This window comes from Cebus imitator, unplaced genomic scaffold (genome assembly GCF_001604975.1).
Source record: "Cebus imitator isolate Cc_AM_T3 unplaced genomic scaffold, Cebus_imitator-1.0 Scaffold35, whole genome shotgun sequence".
NCBI lineage: Eukaryota > Metazoa > Chordata > Mammalia > Primates > Cebidae > Cebus > Cebus imitator.
The window spans coordinates 7,186,364-7,203,839 of NW_016107350.1; the positions used below are offsets into that span (position 1 = coordinate 7,186,364).

At 43.3% G+C, this 17,476-nt stretch overlaps 1 protein-coding gene across 2 annotated transcripts in view; it reads left to right on the forward strand.

Moving 5' to 3' along the window:
- Positions 1–17,476, forward strand: part of MYO10 (myosin X) — a 276,172-nt gene that overhangs the window by 46,841 nt on the left and 211,855 nt on the right. For both annotated transcript variants that reach the window (XM_017524655.2, XM_037737124.1), the window contains exon 2: positions 13,940–14,038. In XM_017524655.2, coding sequence (XP_017380144.1) covers positions 13,940–14,038 — 99 coding nt within the window. The remainder of the gene's footprint in view (positions 1–13,939; positions 14,039–17,476) is intronic.

Below are 17,476 nucleotides of genomic sequence, written 5' to 3' on the forward strand. Positions count from 1 at the left end.
GAGTGCAATGGCGCGATCTCGGCTCACCGCAACCTCCGCCTCCTGGGTTCAGGCAATTCTCCTGCCTCAGCCTCCTGAGTAGCTGGGATTACAGGTATGTGTCACCAAGCCTGGCTGATTTTTGTATTTTTAGTAGAAACAGGGTTTCTCCATGTTCACCAGTCTGGTCTTGAACTCCTGACCTCAGGTGATGCACCCTCCCCGGCCTCCAATAGTTCTGGGATTACAGGCGTGAGCTACCACATCAACCTTATTGTTGAGTAATATTCCGTTGTATGAATAGATCACATTAAAACACAGCCATTCACTAGTTAATGGACATGAGGATTGTTTCCACTTTCAGACTGTTACACATAATGCCACTGTGAACATTTGTGTACAAGTTTTTGTATGGACATACATTTTTACATCTTAAATATTTGTGTACAAGTTTTTGTATGGACATACATTTTTACATCTTAAATATTTGTGTACAACTTTTTGTGTGGACATACGTTTTCACGTCTCTTGGGTATATACCTAGCAGTGGAATTCCTGGGTCAGATGGTAACTCTATATTTTACTTTTTGAGGAAGTGCCAAACTGTTTTCCACAGCAGCTGCGCCATCTCACATTCTTAGCAGCAGTGCACGAGGGTTCTAGTTTCTCCACATTCTTGCCAACACATTGTGTCGTTTTGATTGGACCAGGTTATCTTTGACATACCTTTTAATTCAGGAAGTAAGATTTTCTGAAAAACACCAATTGTTTTCGATATGTGATAGAAATCTGCAAAGGAATTAATTAATATGTATGAAACAGAAATGAGAAATCGCTGTTTTAACTTTATTTTCTTCCCACTGTGTTCTTGGGCCATTCATTTTTATGAAGTAACAACAAACTCCTGTTCTGAGCAAACTTGTATATTTTTTCTAAAAACAGATGGTAGCCAGAAAACAACTGGGATTTCATGAAGATAATCCCATCAGTTTGTTTATTTGTAGGCATTTTTTTCCTTCCCCAAAAATGATTCTTATCAAGAGGAGGAAAGGACAATAAACTTGGAAATAGGAGGTAGGGAGGTCTGGTATTAGATTTCACGCAGAGTGCAAACATCTTGTGCTGATCTCTTATTGCCCTTTCTGTCCTGTACCTCCTCCTGCTCCCACCAAAAGGCGGAGTGGAATGCGGCTCTTAAACCAGCTGTTTTGTTTTATGTCCCTTAAAAACAGGATTTCCCACTAGTTTTTGAGAGTTCTTAGAATTGGGACAGTTTTATACATTTTATAAAATCTGTGTCTCCTTGCCCCATTTACCTACTTGTCTTTCTTGGGTGGTTCTACTGTTTCCCTTCCTCTCCCCTCCCCTCCCCTCTTTCTTCCTTCCTTTTCCCTTTCTCTCCTCTCTTCTTCTCTTCTCTTCTCTTCTCTTCTCTTCTCTTCTCTTCTCTTCTCTTCTCTTCTCTTCTCTTCTCTTTTCTTTCTTTCCTTTCTTTCTTTCTTTTTTTTTCTCTCTCTCTCTTTCTTTCTTCTTTCCTTTCTTTCTTTCTTTTTTTTTTGAGACAGGGTCTCACTCTGTCACCCAGGCTGGAGTACAGAGGCACAATCACAGCTCACTACAACCTGCGCCTCCCGGGCTCAAACCGTCCTCCCACCCCAGCCTGCCAAGAAGCTGGGACTACAGACATGTGCCACCATGCCCAGCTAATTTTTATATTTTTTTGTAGAAACAGGGTTTTGCCACACTGCCCATGCTCTTCTCAGACTTCTGAGCTCAAGCAATCTGCCCACCTCAGCCTCCCCAAAATGCTGGAATCTCAGCATGAGCCATCATTCCTGGCCTGTTCTACTGTTTATGTTATATAATTATTCCCTGTGAAACAGACAGGCAAGATAGGGAGGGCATTAGAGTGGGCATAGTTTACCTCTGTGCTTTTTAGAGCTAGAACTCTTTTATTTAATTCTAATTTTACTTTATTTTAGAGATGGGGCTTGCTCATCTTGTCCAGGCTGGAGCACGATAGCATGATCACAGCTCATTGTATCCTCAGACTTCTGGGCTTAAGGGATCCTCCCACCATAGCCTCCCAACTACGGGAGTATATCTGGCTAATTTTTTAATTGCAAAAAGAAAATTTTATAGAGACAAGGTCTCACCATCTTGCCTAGGGTGGTCTTGAACTCTGAGGCTCGAGTAATCCTCCCACCTTGGACCCCCAAAGTATTGAGACTACAGGTATGAGCCACTGCGCCTGGCCTAGAGCTAGAACTGTTTAATATGCCATCCAATCGTTCCTAGTGCCTGGTATGTAATTGGGGAGGGGTGTTAGGAGATATTCAGTGGAAGGATGGAGGGATGGAAGAATGGGGAGTGGGTGGGACAGCTGACAGATGAATTATTGTAGGCACGTTGGCTGATTCTTTAGGTCCGTTTTCTATTAAACATATATGTGTTGGCTGTATGATGATGGCTGACTGATAGATGGAATAATCTGACTTTTGTTCATTGTATCGTCACATTCCTACAATGTTTGAGGTACTCTCAGCAGCTTGGAGATGTCTCATTTCTTTTAGCGTTAAATTGTTTCTGGGATTATTTCTAGTTACTATAGTTTAAAAGATTAACTGAAAAGGTGTTTTAAGGAACTGTGAGGAAGGTGGGGGAAATCAGATTATAAAACTCAGGACTGAGGCCAGGCCTTGTGGCTCACATCTGTAATCCCAGCACTTTGGGAGGCTGAGGTGGGTGGATCACCTGAGGTCAGGAGTTCAATACCAGCCTCGCCAACATGGTAAAACCCAATCTGTACTAAAAATATAAATATTAGCCGAGTGTGGTGGTGCACGCCTGCTACAGGTGATGGCGCCTGTAATCCCAGCTACTCAGGAGGCTGAGGCAGGAGAATTGCTTGAATCCAGAAGGGAGAGATTGCACTCCAGCCTGGGCGACAGAGATACATTCTGTCTAAAAATAATAATAATAAAACTCAAGACTGAATGCTGAGTTGGAACCCATAACTATGGGAATGCAGTTTTTTTTTTGAGCCAGAGTCTCGCTCTGTCGCCCAGGCTGGAGTGCAGTGATGCAATCTTGGCTCACTGCTCACTGCATTCTCTACCTCCCAGGTGCAAGCAATTCTCCTCCTGCCTCAGCCTCCTGAGTAGCTGGGATTATAGGCACCCACCACCATACCTGGCTAATTTTTGTATTTTTAGTAGGGACAGGGTTTCACCACATAGGCTAGGCTGGTCTCGAACTCCTGATGTCGTGATCCACCCGCCTCAGCCTCCTACACTGTTGGGATTACAGGCGTCAGCCATCATGCCTGACCAGGAATAAACTCTTTACAGAGTCACACATTCATCATTGAGGTGAGCATAGTTCATTTTGGTTTTGATTTTGATTGGGAGTATGGGATGGCCCTGAATCTTTGTATTTTTTCCTGTGGAACATTGACCAAAGGCTTGTGTATTGTTGGTGATTCCTTTGACCACTTTTTTCTTTTTTTTCTCCCTTTCCGCCTCTTACTATGGTAAACTTTTCATGTTATCCTCTGAATGAAAGCTGGTCTTCCTCATGGTGACAAGAGTTTGACATTGCGGGCAGGATAAGGGGAAGGAACGTGGGTGCTAGTCGATCCTTCTCATCCTGTGCGCCAGAGACCAAAATCATGGGACAAATTGGCCTGTGAACTTTATTGTAAGGAGCACAGGCAGGCCTCAGTTTATAACCCTACTGAGTTTTTTCAGGTGTGTTTGTTAGTATTTGGAACACTGTGGTCTTCGATGGCAAGTCTGAGAAGTTCAGAAGTTTCAGAAGTTTGAGAAATTCAGAAGCTCAGAAGTTTGGTTTTTTTCTCACTCTGTCACCCATGCTGGAGTGCAGTGGTGTGACCTTGGCTCACTGCAACCTCCTCCTCCCGGGTTCAAGCAATTCTCCTGCTTCAGACTCCTGAGTAGCTGAGATTACAGACCCATGCCATTGCACATGGCTAATTTTTGTATTTTTAGTAGAGGCAGGGTTTCACCATGTTGGCCAGGCTGGCCTTGAACTCGTGACCTCCAGTGATCCACCCACCTCGGCCTCCCAAAGTGCTGGGATTACAGTGGTGAGCCACCACACCCGCCCGAAGCGGTGTTATACATCATACATCAGCTGTTTCTCAAGCCCAAAGGCAAGCTTGAGGAGTGATGATGGTGATGTAGCTGAAGGTTATAAATAGCTGAAATACATTTCTTATAAAAATGTAGAGCATTTCAGCAGTAGGTCAGCCTGGGGAGTTACCCAACATGTCTGGTATTGTCTTTGAGAAGAAATTGTATCTGAATTCTGAAGCACAGTGTCAGGAACACATTTATCCCTGGAATTTAATGACAGCATCAGCTCTGATGGGCATGGGACAGTTGGTCTTGGGGGTGCCTACCTAGAGAACAGACATCTATCACTGTTCTCCAGCCCAAAGAAAAATATTACAAACTCAGGACTCTCAAACCACACGTTTCCAACATTATCAACTGTATGCTCGCCAAGTTTCTCTTTTGAGGCTCGTGTTATTTTTCCTTCTTCTGTAGTTTGTCAGGGTGGAGCTTTGACTTTTCTGCCTCCTTCAGTTCCGCATCCTTTGACCTGAGCCTAAAACCACCCGTGTTCCTTTCAGAGCCTACATGGCTGTGGTTGCATTGAAGCTTTCCTCTGTGGAATTGGATGCAGTTCTTCAGAAATGATTGCCAGCCTCCGGTTTAAAACCCTGTAGTCCCAAGACAAGGCAGTGAGTCAGAGGGACTCACTTAGCTATCGTAGGTGCCCTGCTCTATTTGAGTATTCTATAGCAAGGACCTGTAATGGCTACTCACTGCTGTGGGGGATGCCTGGGTGTCCAGGGATGCTTTGGAGAGTGGCTACTGTCACTTCAGGTCCCCTGCTGAGGGTGGCCGTCTCTTCAGGGGACTGTCTTAGATTTTACCTTCCTCTTCATTTCTGAATCTTAGGGTTCTGCCCCAGCTGACAGTGTTCCTTCATCCCTGCAGCTTGTGTTAGCGCTGCGTTTGTCTCACTTATTTTATACCTGTGATGAGGCCCCACCAACTTTATTTATTTATTTTTTTTGAGACAAAGTCTTGCCCTGTCGCCTGGGCTGGAGTGCAGTGACGCGATCTTGGCTCACTGCAACCTCCACCCTCGAGGTGCTAGTGATTCTTCTCCCTCAGCCTCCCGAGCAGCTGGGACTACAGGCGCCCACCACCTCGCCCAGCTAATTTTTTTGTATTTTTAGTACAGATGGGGTTTCATGATGTTGGCCAGGCTGGTCTCAAACTCCAGACCTCAGGTGATCCACCCCCCTCCACCTCCCAAAGTGCAGGGATTGCAGGCGTGAGCCACCGCGCCCGGCTGATGAGCACGTTGCTTTGCTTCTCTCTCCATGCTCATCTGCACGTGGCTAAGTTTTCTGACAAACTTTGCTTTGGGGTTTGCAAGCATTTGGGAATTGAGATAGTGTCTGAGGTTAAAGAGCATAGTGGACCGGCTGTGTCTGCATGGTTCCAATCATCTGCAGTAAAAGTGGGCTCTCCCTTGAACAAAAATAAAAGCACAGTGGACAGACAGGAGAAAAAGAAGAGTGTTCTAGAGAGAATTCTAGCACCACTGCTCACCTGTCGGCTTCTGCTGCTCTTTTTCTTATGTTTGTCAAAGGGTTTGAATTAGGCTGCAGAGGCCGCTTCCACTATTCTGTGTGTACCCCATTTTAATGATACCAGGAATTAGGTCTGCCCCAGGTATACTTTATCTGAACTGACCTTCATTCTTGGGATTTTCGAAATTCATGGGATTTAGACAACAGAGTCTGCTTTCAGTTAACTAGGTCACTGACTGTGAATGGTTTTGTCAACTCCTTCAATTTGACCGTGACTCTAGAACATTGTGTTACTCTAGAAGAGAGGTCCTCAACCAGAATGAACCCGCAGTCCCCAACAAAGCGTCATCAGTCCACAGTGTCAATAGTACCAAGTTGGAGAAGCTTGGATTACAACTTTGTGTTATAAAGACCACTTGTCCTTTGACGTGGCTTTGAGTAATAAGATTTAAAAACCAAAAAAGCATCTGATAAGTTGGAAAGAGAACTCCTGCTTCCAAGAGGGAAAAAAAAAAAGACTGTAAAACAGTAGAAAAAGTGCCATTGAAGTCCTTGGTGCTATAATATATTATCCATAGCCAGTTTCTGCAGTTCATCCAGAACAAATATCCCTACTCCCTAGGCCTCCATTAGAGAGCCCCTAAGCCAGGTGACTTCTTCACTGAGTCGTTGCAGGCACAAAGAGGAAAACTTTGTTTTGACTGTTGAATTTGCTGCAGATTTACGTAGCCATATTAATTTATCTGATGCATTACAAAGTTATTTGACCTCTGTGTGTTTTTATTTTATTTTTTTGGAGACAGAGCCTCACTGTCACCCAGGCTGGAGTGAGGTGGTCAATCACAGCTCACAATACTCTTTACTTTCCCAGGCTCAGGTGATCCTCCCACCTCAGCCTCTCAAGTAGCTGAGACCACAGGCACGCACCACCTTGCCTGGCTAATTTTTTTGTATTTTTTTTTGTAGAGATGGGGTCTCTCCAGGATGGCCAGGCTGGTCTCAAACTTTTGGGCTCAGGCAATCTGCCTGCCTCGGTCTCCCAGAGTGCTGAGATTACAGGCATGAGCCATTGTGCCGGCGCTGTGCATTTGCAGAAATGAAAAAGCAGACTACATTTCAATAGCAAACTGTAGTTTGTCTTGTAGGTGGCTAGAGAATCCTGGACTGAGGTGCTTAACGTAGGCGAGATGAACAGCTGTGAGAGCTGAGCAGGCGCCGTGCCCTGTTCCGGGGCTGAGACTAAGTTGTATGTTTGGCTAAAGAATGTTCTCTTTTTCATGAATCTGTAATTAGAACATGCCCTACACCATGGTATTTAAAGTCCACCTTCATCTCTTTTTAGGGTTGTTTCTCTAACTTATTTTTAAACTGAATTTTTTCAATCAAGAGTTCAAGAAAGAAATCATTTTTAAAATTAGAAGAGAAATGTAATGGTTTTTGAAAGGATAACAGGAGGTTAAATCTGTGATGGTGGTAATATCCTCTTTATTTATTTTTTGTGTGTGTGTGACAGAGTGTTGCTCTGTCACTCAGGCTGGAGTGCAGGCGTGCAATCTCGGCTCACTGCAATCTCCGCCTCCCGGATTCAAGTGATTCTCCTGCCTCAGCCTCCCAAGTAACTGGGACTACAGGTGCGTGCCACCACGCCTGGCTAATTTTTGTATTTTTAGTAGAGACAGGGTTTCACCGTGTTAGCCAGGATGGTGTTGACTTCCTGACCTCGTGATCCTCCCACCTTGGCCTCTCAAAGTGCGGGGCTTACGGACGTGAGCCACGGCACCAGTTATCTTCTTTGTCTTAAAGCACAGGCCAGCAACTTTGTGTGTCAATATTTGAGGCTTTGTGCAACAGCTTCACTTTGGCATTGGAGTGGGAAGGAGTCATAGATAATAGGTGATGAATGGGCCAGGCTGGGGAGGTATTGCGAAGCAGAAGGTAGTTGGCCAGGGTTTTATGATTGTCTTCCAGGGAGGGGCTAATTGTCCACAGTGACATCATGGTACAATCTGCTACAACCTCATCCTTAGATTAGCTTGGGCCTGTCTCCTGCGTGACCTCCTAGCCCGTCTTGTCTATGTTAATGGAGAGCAGAGACTTAATGAATTCAGCATGGTGCTTATATTTAATCATTATGGGGTTATTATTGCTTGGTATGTTTCTCAACGCCTCTGTTGCTGTTACAGAAATGTGATTGGGTTTTCCCACTATGGAGTGGTTAAGAATGTCTTTATGTGGCCGGGCTCGGCGGCTCACGCCTGTAATCCCAGCACTTGGGTAGGCCGAGGTGGGTGGATCACGAGGTCAAGAGATCAAGGCCATCCTGGCCAATATGGTGAAACCCGGTATCTACTACAAATACAAAATACAAAAAATTAGCCGGGCGTGGTGGTGGGCGCCTGTAGTCCCAGCTACTCGGGAGGCTGAGGCAGGAGAATTGCTTGAAACCAGAAAACGGAAGTTGCACTCCAGTCTGGCGATAGAGTGAGACTCTGTCTCAAAAAAAAAAGAATATTCATGTATGTTTAAGAAACATATAGGCTAGAAAACAGTTTTTAGAAAATGATTTGAAATTATTGAGTTATAATTACATAGAGAGAATACCCATGGTAGGTGCGCAGTAGAGTGATTTTCAGCACGTGTATACAGGTGTGCAGCCATCCCCACAGGGCGGTTTTAGGACAGAGTTTCTTCCTTTTCACTTTGTCAGTGTCCCTCCCGCACCTAGCTCTGTGTAGCCATTCATCTGTTATCTGTGTCTATGCATTTGCCTTTCCAGAAACTTCATATAAATGGAACCCCACACTATGTAGCCTTTTGTCTCTAGCTTCTGTCACTTACTATGATGTCTTCATGGTCCATTTTTGTTGGCAAATGTATCAATGATTCTTTTTTTTTTAAAAAAAAATAACCTTGGCCGGGCGCGGTGGCTCAAGCCTGTAATCCCAGCACTTTGGGAGGCCGAGGTGGGTGGATCTTGAGGTCAAGAGATCAAGACCATCCTGTTCAACATGGTGAAACCCCGTCTCTACTAAAAATACAAAAAATTATCTGGGCATGGTGGCGCGTGCCTGTAGTCCCAGCTACTCAGGAGGCTGAGGCAGGAGAATTGCCTGAACCCAGGAGGCGGAGGTTGCGGTGAGCCGAGATCGCGCCATTGCACTCCAGCCTGGGTAACAAGAGCGAAACTCCGTCTCAAAAAAAAAAAAAAAAAAAAAAAAAACCTTGAGGAGTCCCATTGTATGGATTTATTCTGTTTATATCAGTTACTAGACCTTTGAGTTGTTTCCAGTCCTTGGCTACTATGATTATTGCAGCTGTGTTTGCACACAAGACTTAAATGTGTTTGAATAGACAAATATCCAGGAGTTAAATCGTTAGGACATATGGTAAGATTATGTTTAGCTTCTTAAGAAATTGCCAAACCATTTTCCAAAGCGGATATACCATTTTACGTTCCCATATACATCCCCATCAGCATTTGGTAAAGTCAGCCCTTTTGATCATATCCAGGAAATCATTGTTGGCAGGAGAAGATGGAACCTGTATGAACCTCACGTTTGAAGAAAGGGATGATCTTGCCTCTCTTAGAGGGTTGCTTTAAAGTTCAAAGGCGGTAGGAATTTATGTGCAAGTGTTTTATATTGCAGAAAGGTTTCTGGTGATTATGTACAGGAAAAGTTTTAGCCATTTTATTAACACTCCCATATTTGTCTCAGAGATTAAGATGCAAACTTGTCCAAGTTTTAATAAAATGTGTGTGTTATGATCAAACTTGTTCCACCTGCTTATAAAGGCAACTTTTAATCAAATTGTGAGCCTTTTCCATATGCTAGGTTGCCTATATTGTGTATTAAATTATCAGCCTTATTTAACAATGACAGAATGTAATAGTTTGCATATGGTGGGCAAATTTTTCTTTCCCACTCCAACTTAGATGGTCTGGTAAATGTCTGCCTATGATTTCATTTTCAAATGCTTGTGGGTGGCCTCTTTTAGACCTGTGCACATATGTTCTAATAGAGGGGAAGTAGAAAGATTGGGGTCGCAGGGAAGGTGCCAGGAACAATCTATGTAAAAAATACCTATTTCAGTGGTTTAATTTTGCAATTCTGATTCTATGAAAATTGCCAGTTAATACTTTTCAAAGAACAAAGGGAGTGTTTTGAATGCATTTCCCCTCCCACCTGTGGAAGACAGCTGTTTGTGATAGACTTGGGAAAACTGGCCAATGGGCTCTGGATTTGAAATCTGGGCTGGATTTTATAAAAGTTGCTTATCAGCAGTTCTTCACACCTGTTGGAAAAGACCTTTGGACTACAGGAGCTGAACTGTGTGTTTGATCATGAAACAGTGTGTCAACAAAGAGCTTTGTAGTACTTTCAAACAAAAGGGTAAAGGGAGCCACAGTGAGACGCTAAGTCAAAGAAACTGCACGCTGGAGTGGAAGTGTGTGCTCTGGGTGGCCTGTGGAAGTCAAGAGGTACATATTAATCCTGCCTACAGTTTATATTAATTTGATAATGTTACATCATCTCAATTTCATCCTTACTAAATAGACAATTTTAATTGGGAAACGTGTGTGAAATTCTATTTAATGAAAACAATGCCAGTGATAGTCACAACACACAGAAAACTTTGGACTAGGGGTTCTGGGACAGAGGTGTACTGAGAGTTATTGTTTCTTGATTTTAACTTAATGAGTAAAAGTCCTCGCCTTATGTAACTTTGAACATTTCATTGCAGTGAGCATGGGTGTGCATGTGTGTTGGGAGGTGTATATTTCAAAGCTTTCAAGTTTTGCAGTCCCTGACGTGTGAATTAAAGAGAGGCTGAAAAAGGTCATCAGGCACGCAGAATCTTTTTCTAGAATGTTACCAATCATGCGTTTTAGGTTTGCAGTAATATTTGAGAGACCACAGTCTTAGCAGATGCCTGAAGTCAGTGTTCTTTTTAGAAGCAGCTGTTTGCTAATAAAGAAGTCAGGACTGACAGGCAGTTGTTAAGTGTCATTCTTTATGCGTGTTACCAGTGTCTCAGCCTGAAGCAAGAGTCGGGGGATGTGAAGGACTTACGTGCAAATGGGTACTGGCCCTTTTGGTGCTGAGTGTTCTTTAAATAGGTCTCAGGATTTATATAGGAGCACTTAATATTCATTTTTGATGCTGTTTTCCATCTTTATAGTGGAGGATTTAAACTCCTCTTTGGGAGGTGTTTTTGGGGTGTCTTTGAAGAACTATGAATGGGGCAAACAACTTAAGATCTCCATAGGGGAAATGAGTATATATGGGGGAGGGCCTCTTATAGATGAGCTCGCAATAGGGGATTCTAGGAGAGTCGCAGAAGTCTGGGGGAGCTGTGTGAGTTGGTCAGTGGAGAAGGGAGTCTGTTCCATTTCAATCGTGGGATCTCCAGCCACTTTGATTTTAGAAATGCTTGTAGAACCTCCTCCTGGGGCCCCAGATTCTAGCTGGCTCGCCCCAAATTTATTCATCAAACTCAAGAGTGTCTTAACTATGGATCTCGAGTAACAGTTAACATGTGAGGTCCTGGCTCGTGGATTTTATTTATTTATTTTTTATTTTTTGGAGATGGGGTTTACTCTGTGGCCCAGGCTGGAGTGTAGGGGTACCATCTTGATTCACTGTAACCCCCACCTTCTGGTTTCAAGCAGTTCTCCTGCCTCTGCCTCTGGAATCCAGAGAAGCTGGGATTACAGGCATGTGCCATCATGTCTGGCTAATTTTTGTATTTTTTGGTAGACATGGGGTTTCACCATGTTGGCCAGGCTGGTCTCAAACTCCTGATCTCAGGTGACCTGCCCGCCTTGGCTTTCCAAAGTGCTGGGATTACAGGTGTGAGCCATCATGTCCCGCCTCTGGCTCGTGGATTTTAAACAGTGTCATCGTTGGCACCGAGGGAATGGAGTAACCTTTAAGTTAGATTTTGTGTCATCTTAAATGTTCCTTCCTAGGAAAATGAGAGAGCGCAAATAGTTACGTGTGATAACTGGCCTTTTAAGGTGGCCTCTGTGTTGTTAGATTTTAATTGCTAACTGATCTATGAATGCATTTGATTCATTTATGAATTATTTTCAGGAGACAAGTAGAATCAGTGTGATATATGGGAAGAGCATGGAATTAGGTATTTGGAGAGACCTGCCTAGGTCACTAGCTGTGTGGCTCTGGGCAAAGTCTTAAGCTCCAAGCTTCAATTTCCTCTTGGAATTGAGGGGATTCCTATTTTACGGAAGGTTAGTATTCAATATAATGTCATTGAGGCTTCTTAGCACATGAGCCTGATATATGCGTGCTGTTGATTGGCACCATTTAAAGCAGCATAAAATAGTGAGTTTGTGTCATTTACCCCCTGCCAACTCTATGTTAAAAGAGCAGTACTAGCTCCTTCTGCTGGAAGTGGAACATACCATAACCAGTGTATCTCAAGCGTTTAACAAAATAGGAATACATGAAATGAGGTGGAAAATTCTGGAAAAGGAGTTGTTCAATGAAAGTGCTATTTTAGGAAGGGAGGGAGGGAGAAAAAAAAGTGCTACGTCAGGTGATAATTTTGTTCTATTTCCACATGAATACATTGATTCATAATGATGTGCTCAGTGTCATTTTTGTTGGACTTGAAATTGTTGAGCAGAGTAGAAAAAGTTTAATGAGATACTGAAGCTCAGTGTTACATTCTATCGTATGGGTAGATATCATAAAGGTAATTTTTTTTTTTTTTTAATTTTAATAGTGTTCTGGGAACAGGTGGTGTTTGGTTACATGGATAAGTTCTTCAGGGGTGATTTCTGAGATTTTGGTGCACCCATCACCCAAGCAGTGTACACTAGACCCAGTGTGTAGTCTTTTATCCTTCTCTGCCCCCCACCCTTCCTGCTGAGTCCCCAAAGTTCATTGTGTTATTATTATTTTTTGAGGCGGAGCCTCGCTCTATCGCCCAGGCTGGAGTGCAGTGGTGCAATCTCAGCTCACTGCAACCTCCGCCTCCCAGGTTCAAGTGATTCTCCTGCCTCAGCCACCCAAGTAGCTGGGACTTACATTTCAGAAAGATTTTTTTTTAAAGGAATGTACCACCATGCTCGGCTAATTTTTTATATTTTTAGTAGAGATGGGGTTTCACCGTGTTAGCCAGGATGGTCTCAATCTCCTGACCAGGTGATCTGCCTGCCTCTTGGCCTCCCAAAGTGCTGGGATTACAGCTGTGAGCCACCATGCCTGGCTCATTGTGTTATTCTTATGCCTTTGCATCCTTGTAGCTTAGCTGCCGCTTATAAGTGAGAACATATGTTGTTTGGTTTTTCATTCCTGAGTGACTAAACGGTCTCCAGCCCCATCACATGGTTGTGAATGCGTTATTGCATTCCTTTTCACGGCTGAGTAGTATTCATGAAGGTAATTCTATGAATGACCAATGAACACCCAGTAGTTCCACCAGACTTTATCCCTTTTCTTTGAAAAACAGTTTCATGTAATTAAATCAAAGGAAGAAGGAACTGAGCATTAAAAAAGCTCAATATTGAGATTTCATTTGTCCAGTGGGGAAATAAATCAGTGGAAATGAGATCAGTGCCAAAAAAATGTGCCCAAGATTTGAAAAGTAGGATCTGGAAGTTGCTGTCTTTTAAGATACCATCCTGAGCTCTGAAGTTCATTAGGTGTCTCATATAATCCTAACAACATTTGTACTGGTGGACCGAGTTCTGATAATTGCTAGAATCATCAGTTCCTCCTTTGGAGAGTCCAGTTTATACATGGATTTTGGTATAAGTAGGAGTCAGTGGAGTGGTCTAATGTCCTCCAAGTGAGCAGGTGTACTGGACTTTGACCTAAGAGGATGGGAGCCATTAGTTTCTGAAGAGTTCTTAAAGAGAGTGAAGGCTTGTTGTGACCTAGTTAAACTTTTGGTTTCTGGAGCCCAACTCTGTCAAGTCTTGCTCAGTCTTTTTGATGTTGGTCAAGTTACTTTACCTGTAGGCCTTTGGCTGTCTATAAAATGGGAATGATAGTAGTGCCTTCTCATCATCTCAAATGAAGTAATCCATGTAAATCAGTTACATGGTAGGAACACAGGGGCTAGCTACGATTTTCTTAGCTCCTGTTTGCTGTCTACGTATGTGGGACTCTCAGTCACTCTGTGGGTAGTAAAGGCTGTGGATGATGCTTCCTGAAGATTTGTTCTGTGCTTGAGAAAGACATTTACTTTTCAGAAAGATTTTTTTTAAAGGAATGTAGGCATTACGGTAATTTCGACAGTGGAGTTTCACCACAAAAATGCAATCCAAACTCAGTTAAATCTTGTTTGTTTTGTTTACAGGGAACACGGGTGTGGCTGAGAGAAAATGGCCAGCATTTTCCAAGTACCGTAAATTCCTGTGCAGAAGGCGTCGTCGTCTTCCGGACGGACTATGGTCAGGTGAGAACCAGGGCCTGCAGCGTTCCAGCACCCGGGGTCCGTTTTGTAGATACTCTTGCCCAGGGCACATGTGCTTAGCCCCCCTACACATACACACGCTTTAATTTTTTTTCCTAAGTGATAATTCAAAATCCCAATGGGAATGTAGAATGTACACCTTGTGTGTGTGATAGATACAATACAGTTCTCCCAAATGGAACACAGCAAATATTCCAACCAGCGTGGGGACAGACAGGCATGGCACTGGCCTGGTTTCCTCCCTGAGTATCTTTTCTGTCTTCTTTCCATCTTTTTCAGCAATCAGAAGTATAGGATGCAAGTAATTGGAGCCAAAGTTCAAATATATTGATATTTGCTGAGATTAACTTGTTACTTTCTCTTAAAATTCTTAAACTTTCATAGTGCCTTAGTCAGTGGGCTGCCAGGACAGAGTGCCATAGACTGGGTGGTTTATAAGAGCAAATATTTATGTGTCGTAGTTCTGAAGCCCGAAAAGTCCGAGGTCATCGAGATGCTGGCAGTTGTGTCTTGTGAGGCCTCTGCTCACTGGTTCACAGCCAGCCAGCTTCTTGGTGTGCCTTCATGTCATAGAAGGGGGAGTTCTCTTGGGCCTCTTTTCTAAGGGCACTAATCCCATTCATGAAGGCTTTGCTTTCATGACCTAGTCACCTGCCAGAGACCCTAATACCATTGCATGGGGGATTAGGATTTCAACATTTTAATTTGTGGGGAGGATACAAACATTCTTTTCAGGCCAGGTGCGGTGGCTCATGCCTGTAATCTCAGCACTTTGGGAGGCTGAGATTACAGGAGACCTGTCTGAGATTCTCACCCGACAGATCACTTGAGGACATGAGTTTGAGATCAGCCTGGCCAACATGGTGAAACCCCGTCTCTCCTAAAAATACAAAAATTAGCTGGGTGTGGTGGTGTGTGCCTGTGGTCCCAGCTACTGAGGAGGCTGAGGCAGGAGAATCGCTTGAACCTGGGAGGTGGAGGTTGCAGTGAGCCGAGATCATGCCACTGCACTCCAGCCTGGCGACAGAGCGGGACTCCGTCTCAAGAAAAGACAACAACAACAAAAAACAAACTATTCAGTTCATCACAAATAGAGTGGTGAAAATACTGGCATCCCAGTGACAGCTTAGGGTAATGTTGTCCTGATCAGTGTATGAACAAGTCTGACTAAATCACTGAAGCTGAACTTAGTTATCTACCTTGTTAAGCAGCTGAAGAAGTTTCTTCTCTTTATAGGAGTGCCACTGTTCCTGATTTTGATTCTTCAGCATAAAACGAATGAAAAGTCGTATCACTGAAATTAAATATGTGAATCCAGAAACTGGTTTGCTTGATTATATTTTGATGATTGTAAGAGAAACTTAGGTTCTCCATTTTACTAAAGAAGCTAATTTAATGTTATAAATGGGCCTCTACCTCAGAGGTGCATATTAAAAGTGAAGACTTAAGGAAATAAAGGGAAGTCAGATGCAAGGATCTAAAACACATAGTTTATGTTTTTGTTTTTATTTATTTATTTATTTTCTGAGATGCAGCCTTGCTCTGTTGCCCAGCCTGGACTACAGTGGCACAATCTTGGCTCACTGCAACCTCAGCCTCCTGGGTTCAAGTGAGTCTCCTGGCCCAGCTTCCTGAGTAGCTGAGATTACAGGTGCCCGCCCACCACACTGGCTAATTTTTGTATTTTTAGTAGAGGTGGGGTTTCACCATGTTGGCCAGGCTGGTCTGGAACTCCTGACCTCAAGTGATCCACCCACCTCAGCCTCCCAAAGTGCTGGGATTACAGGCATGAGCCACCATGCCTGGCCAAAACCATACAGTTTACGAATTGAGTTTGCAAGTTGTTGTGTTGAGAATAAAAGCTTCCGGGCCAGTTTTCCATAATTTGAGGCAAATAGGCTACTTGGTTATCAAAACTTCTTTAGCAGGGGTGGCCTGCTTGGTGGAATAGTTCTTAGTTCTTGATGAGAGAAGCTGTAGTAATACTGGGCTGTTTGTAACTCCTTCATTTCTTTTGCATCTGAGAGTCTTGAATGGATTTTCAGTATATAATATACTTGTGCTTTGTGGATATAGATTTGGGGCTATGGGGAGAGAAGGGGGGAACAAAGAGAGAGAGCACGTCTAATGGTCACTGACAGTGTGGACACTTTACCAACACCCAGTCTAGTTCCTTCTCCATCAGAGTCTCAGGTAGCATAGTATGTTCTGTAGGGAGGAAATAAGTGAATTTTGCTCAACTTTAAGGTCAGGCATTGCTTGAATGTTTAAATTTCCCTGTGGGTTAGGGTGCATTTTTCTGTTACTCTGTTTGTCTTCCCTTCTCACTTTCCTGAGATGAGAATTTGGTTTCTTTCAGGACCTGTACATACTTCTCAAGATTATGTGAAAAGGAAAACAGTATCTAAACAGTGTCATTCATTTAACAAAACTGTGTTCTTGAAAGTGTTGTCAAATAGGTTTTTTATGGCACTTGATATGGTTTGGCTGTGTCCCCACCCAAATCTCAGTTGAATTGTATCTCCCACAATTCCCATATGTTGTGGGAGGGACCCAAGGGGAGGTAACTGAATCGTGGGGGCCAGTCTTTCCATTGATGTTCTCATGATAGTAAATAAGTCTCACAAGATCTGATGGTTTTATCGGGGGTTTCCACTTTTGCTGCTTCTTCATTTTCTCTTGCCGCCACCGTGTAAGAAGTGCCTTTCACCTCCCACCATGATTCTGAGGCCTCCCCAGCCATGTGGAACTGTAAGTCCAATTAAACCTCTTTTTTGTCCCAGTCTTAGGTATGTCTTTATCAGCAGTGTGAAACAGACAAATACAGCATTCTTTCCCTTTCTTGTTGAATTATATTTTAATCCCAAAGTTGTTTTCCTTTTAGTCTTTTAACTTTTTTCCTTTTTAAAAAAATTACGGTAAGAATCACGTAACATTAACTTTACCATCTTAAAGTTAAGATTACCCTATTTTTAAGGGTACGGCTTACTAGGGTTAAGTTTATTCACATTGTTGTGTGGCCGATCTCAAGAATGTTTTCATCTTGCAGCACTGAAGCTCTATACCCACTAATCACTAATTCCCCCAGCCCTTGGTGACTACCTTTCTTCTTTCTGTTTCTATGACTTTGATTACTTTACCTCAATGAGTGGAATCATACCGTATTTGTGCTTTTGTGGCTGGCTTGTTTCACTTAGCCTGTTGTTCCTAAGGCTCTAAAGACACTTTCTATTCCTATCCTAACTAAGCTTTCTGGCAAAGGCTCCTAACTCGACAACTCTACCAGTCTCTTGGTGCCACTGCCTTTGACTTGCGGTCGGCAGCCTGGGCCGTGTGAAGCCCTTGCAGGCTTTTGTCCACGAGCAGCTCTCAATGGGACGGTAGTGGAATGGGTTGGTCGGGTCAGTAGTTCTAAGATCA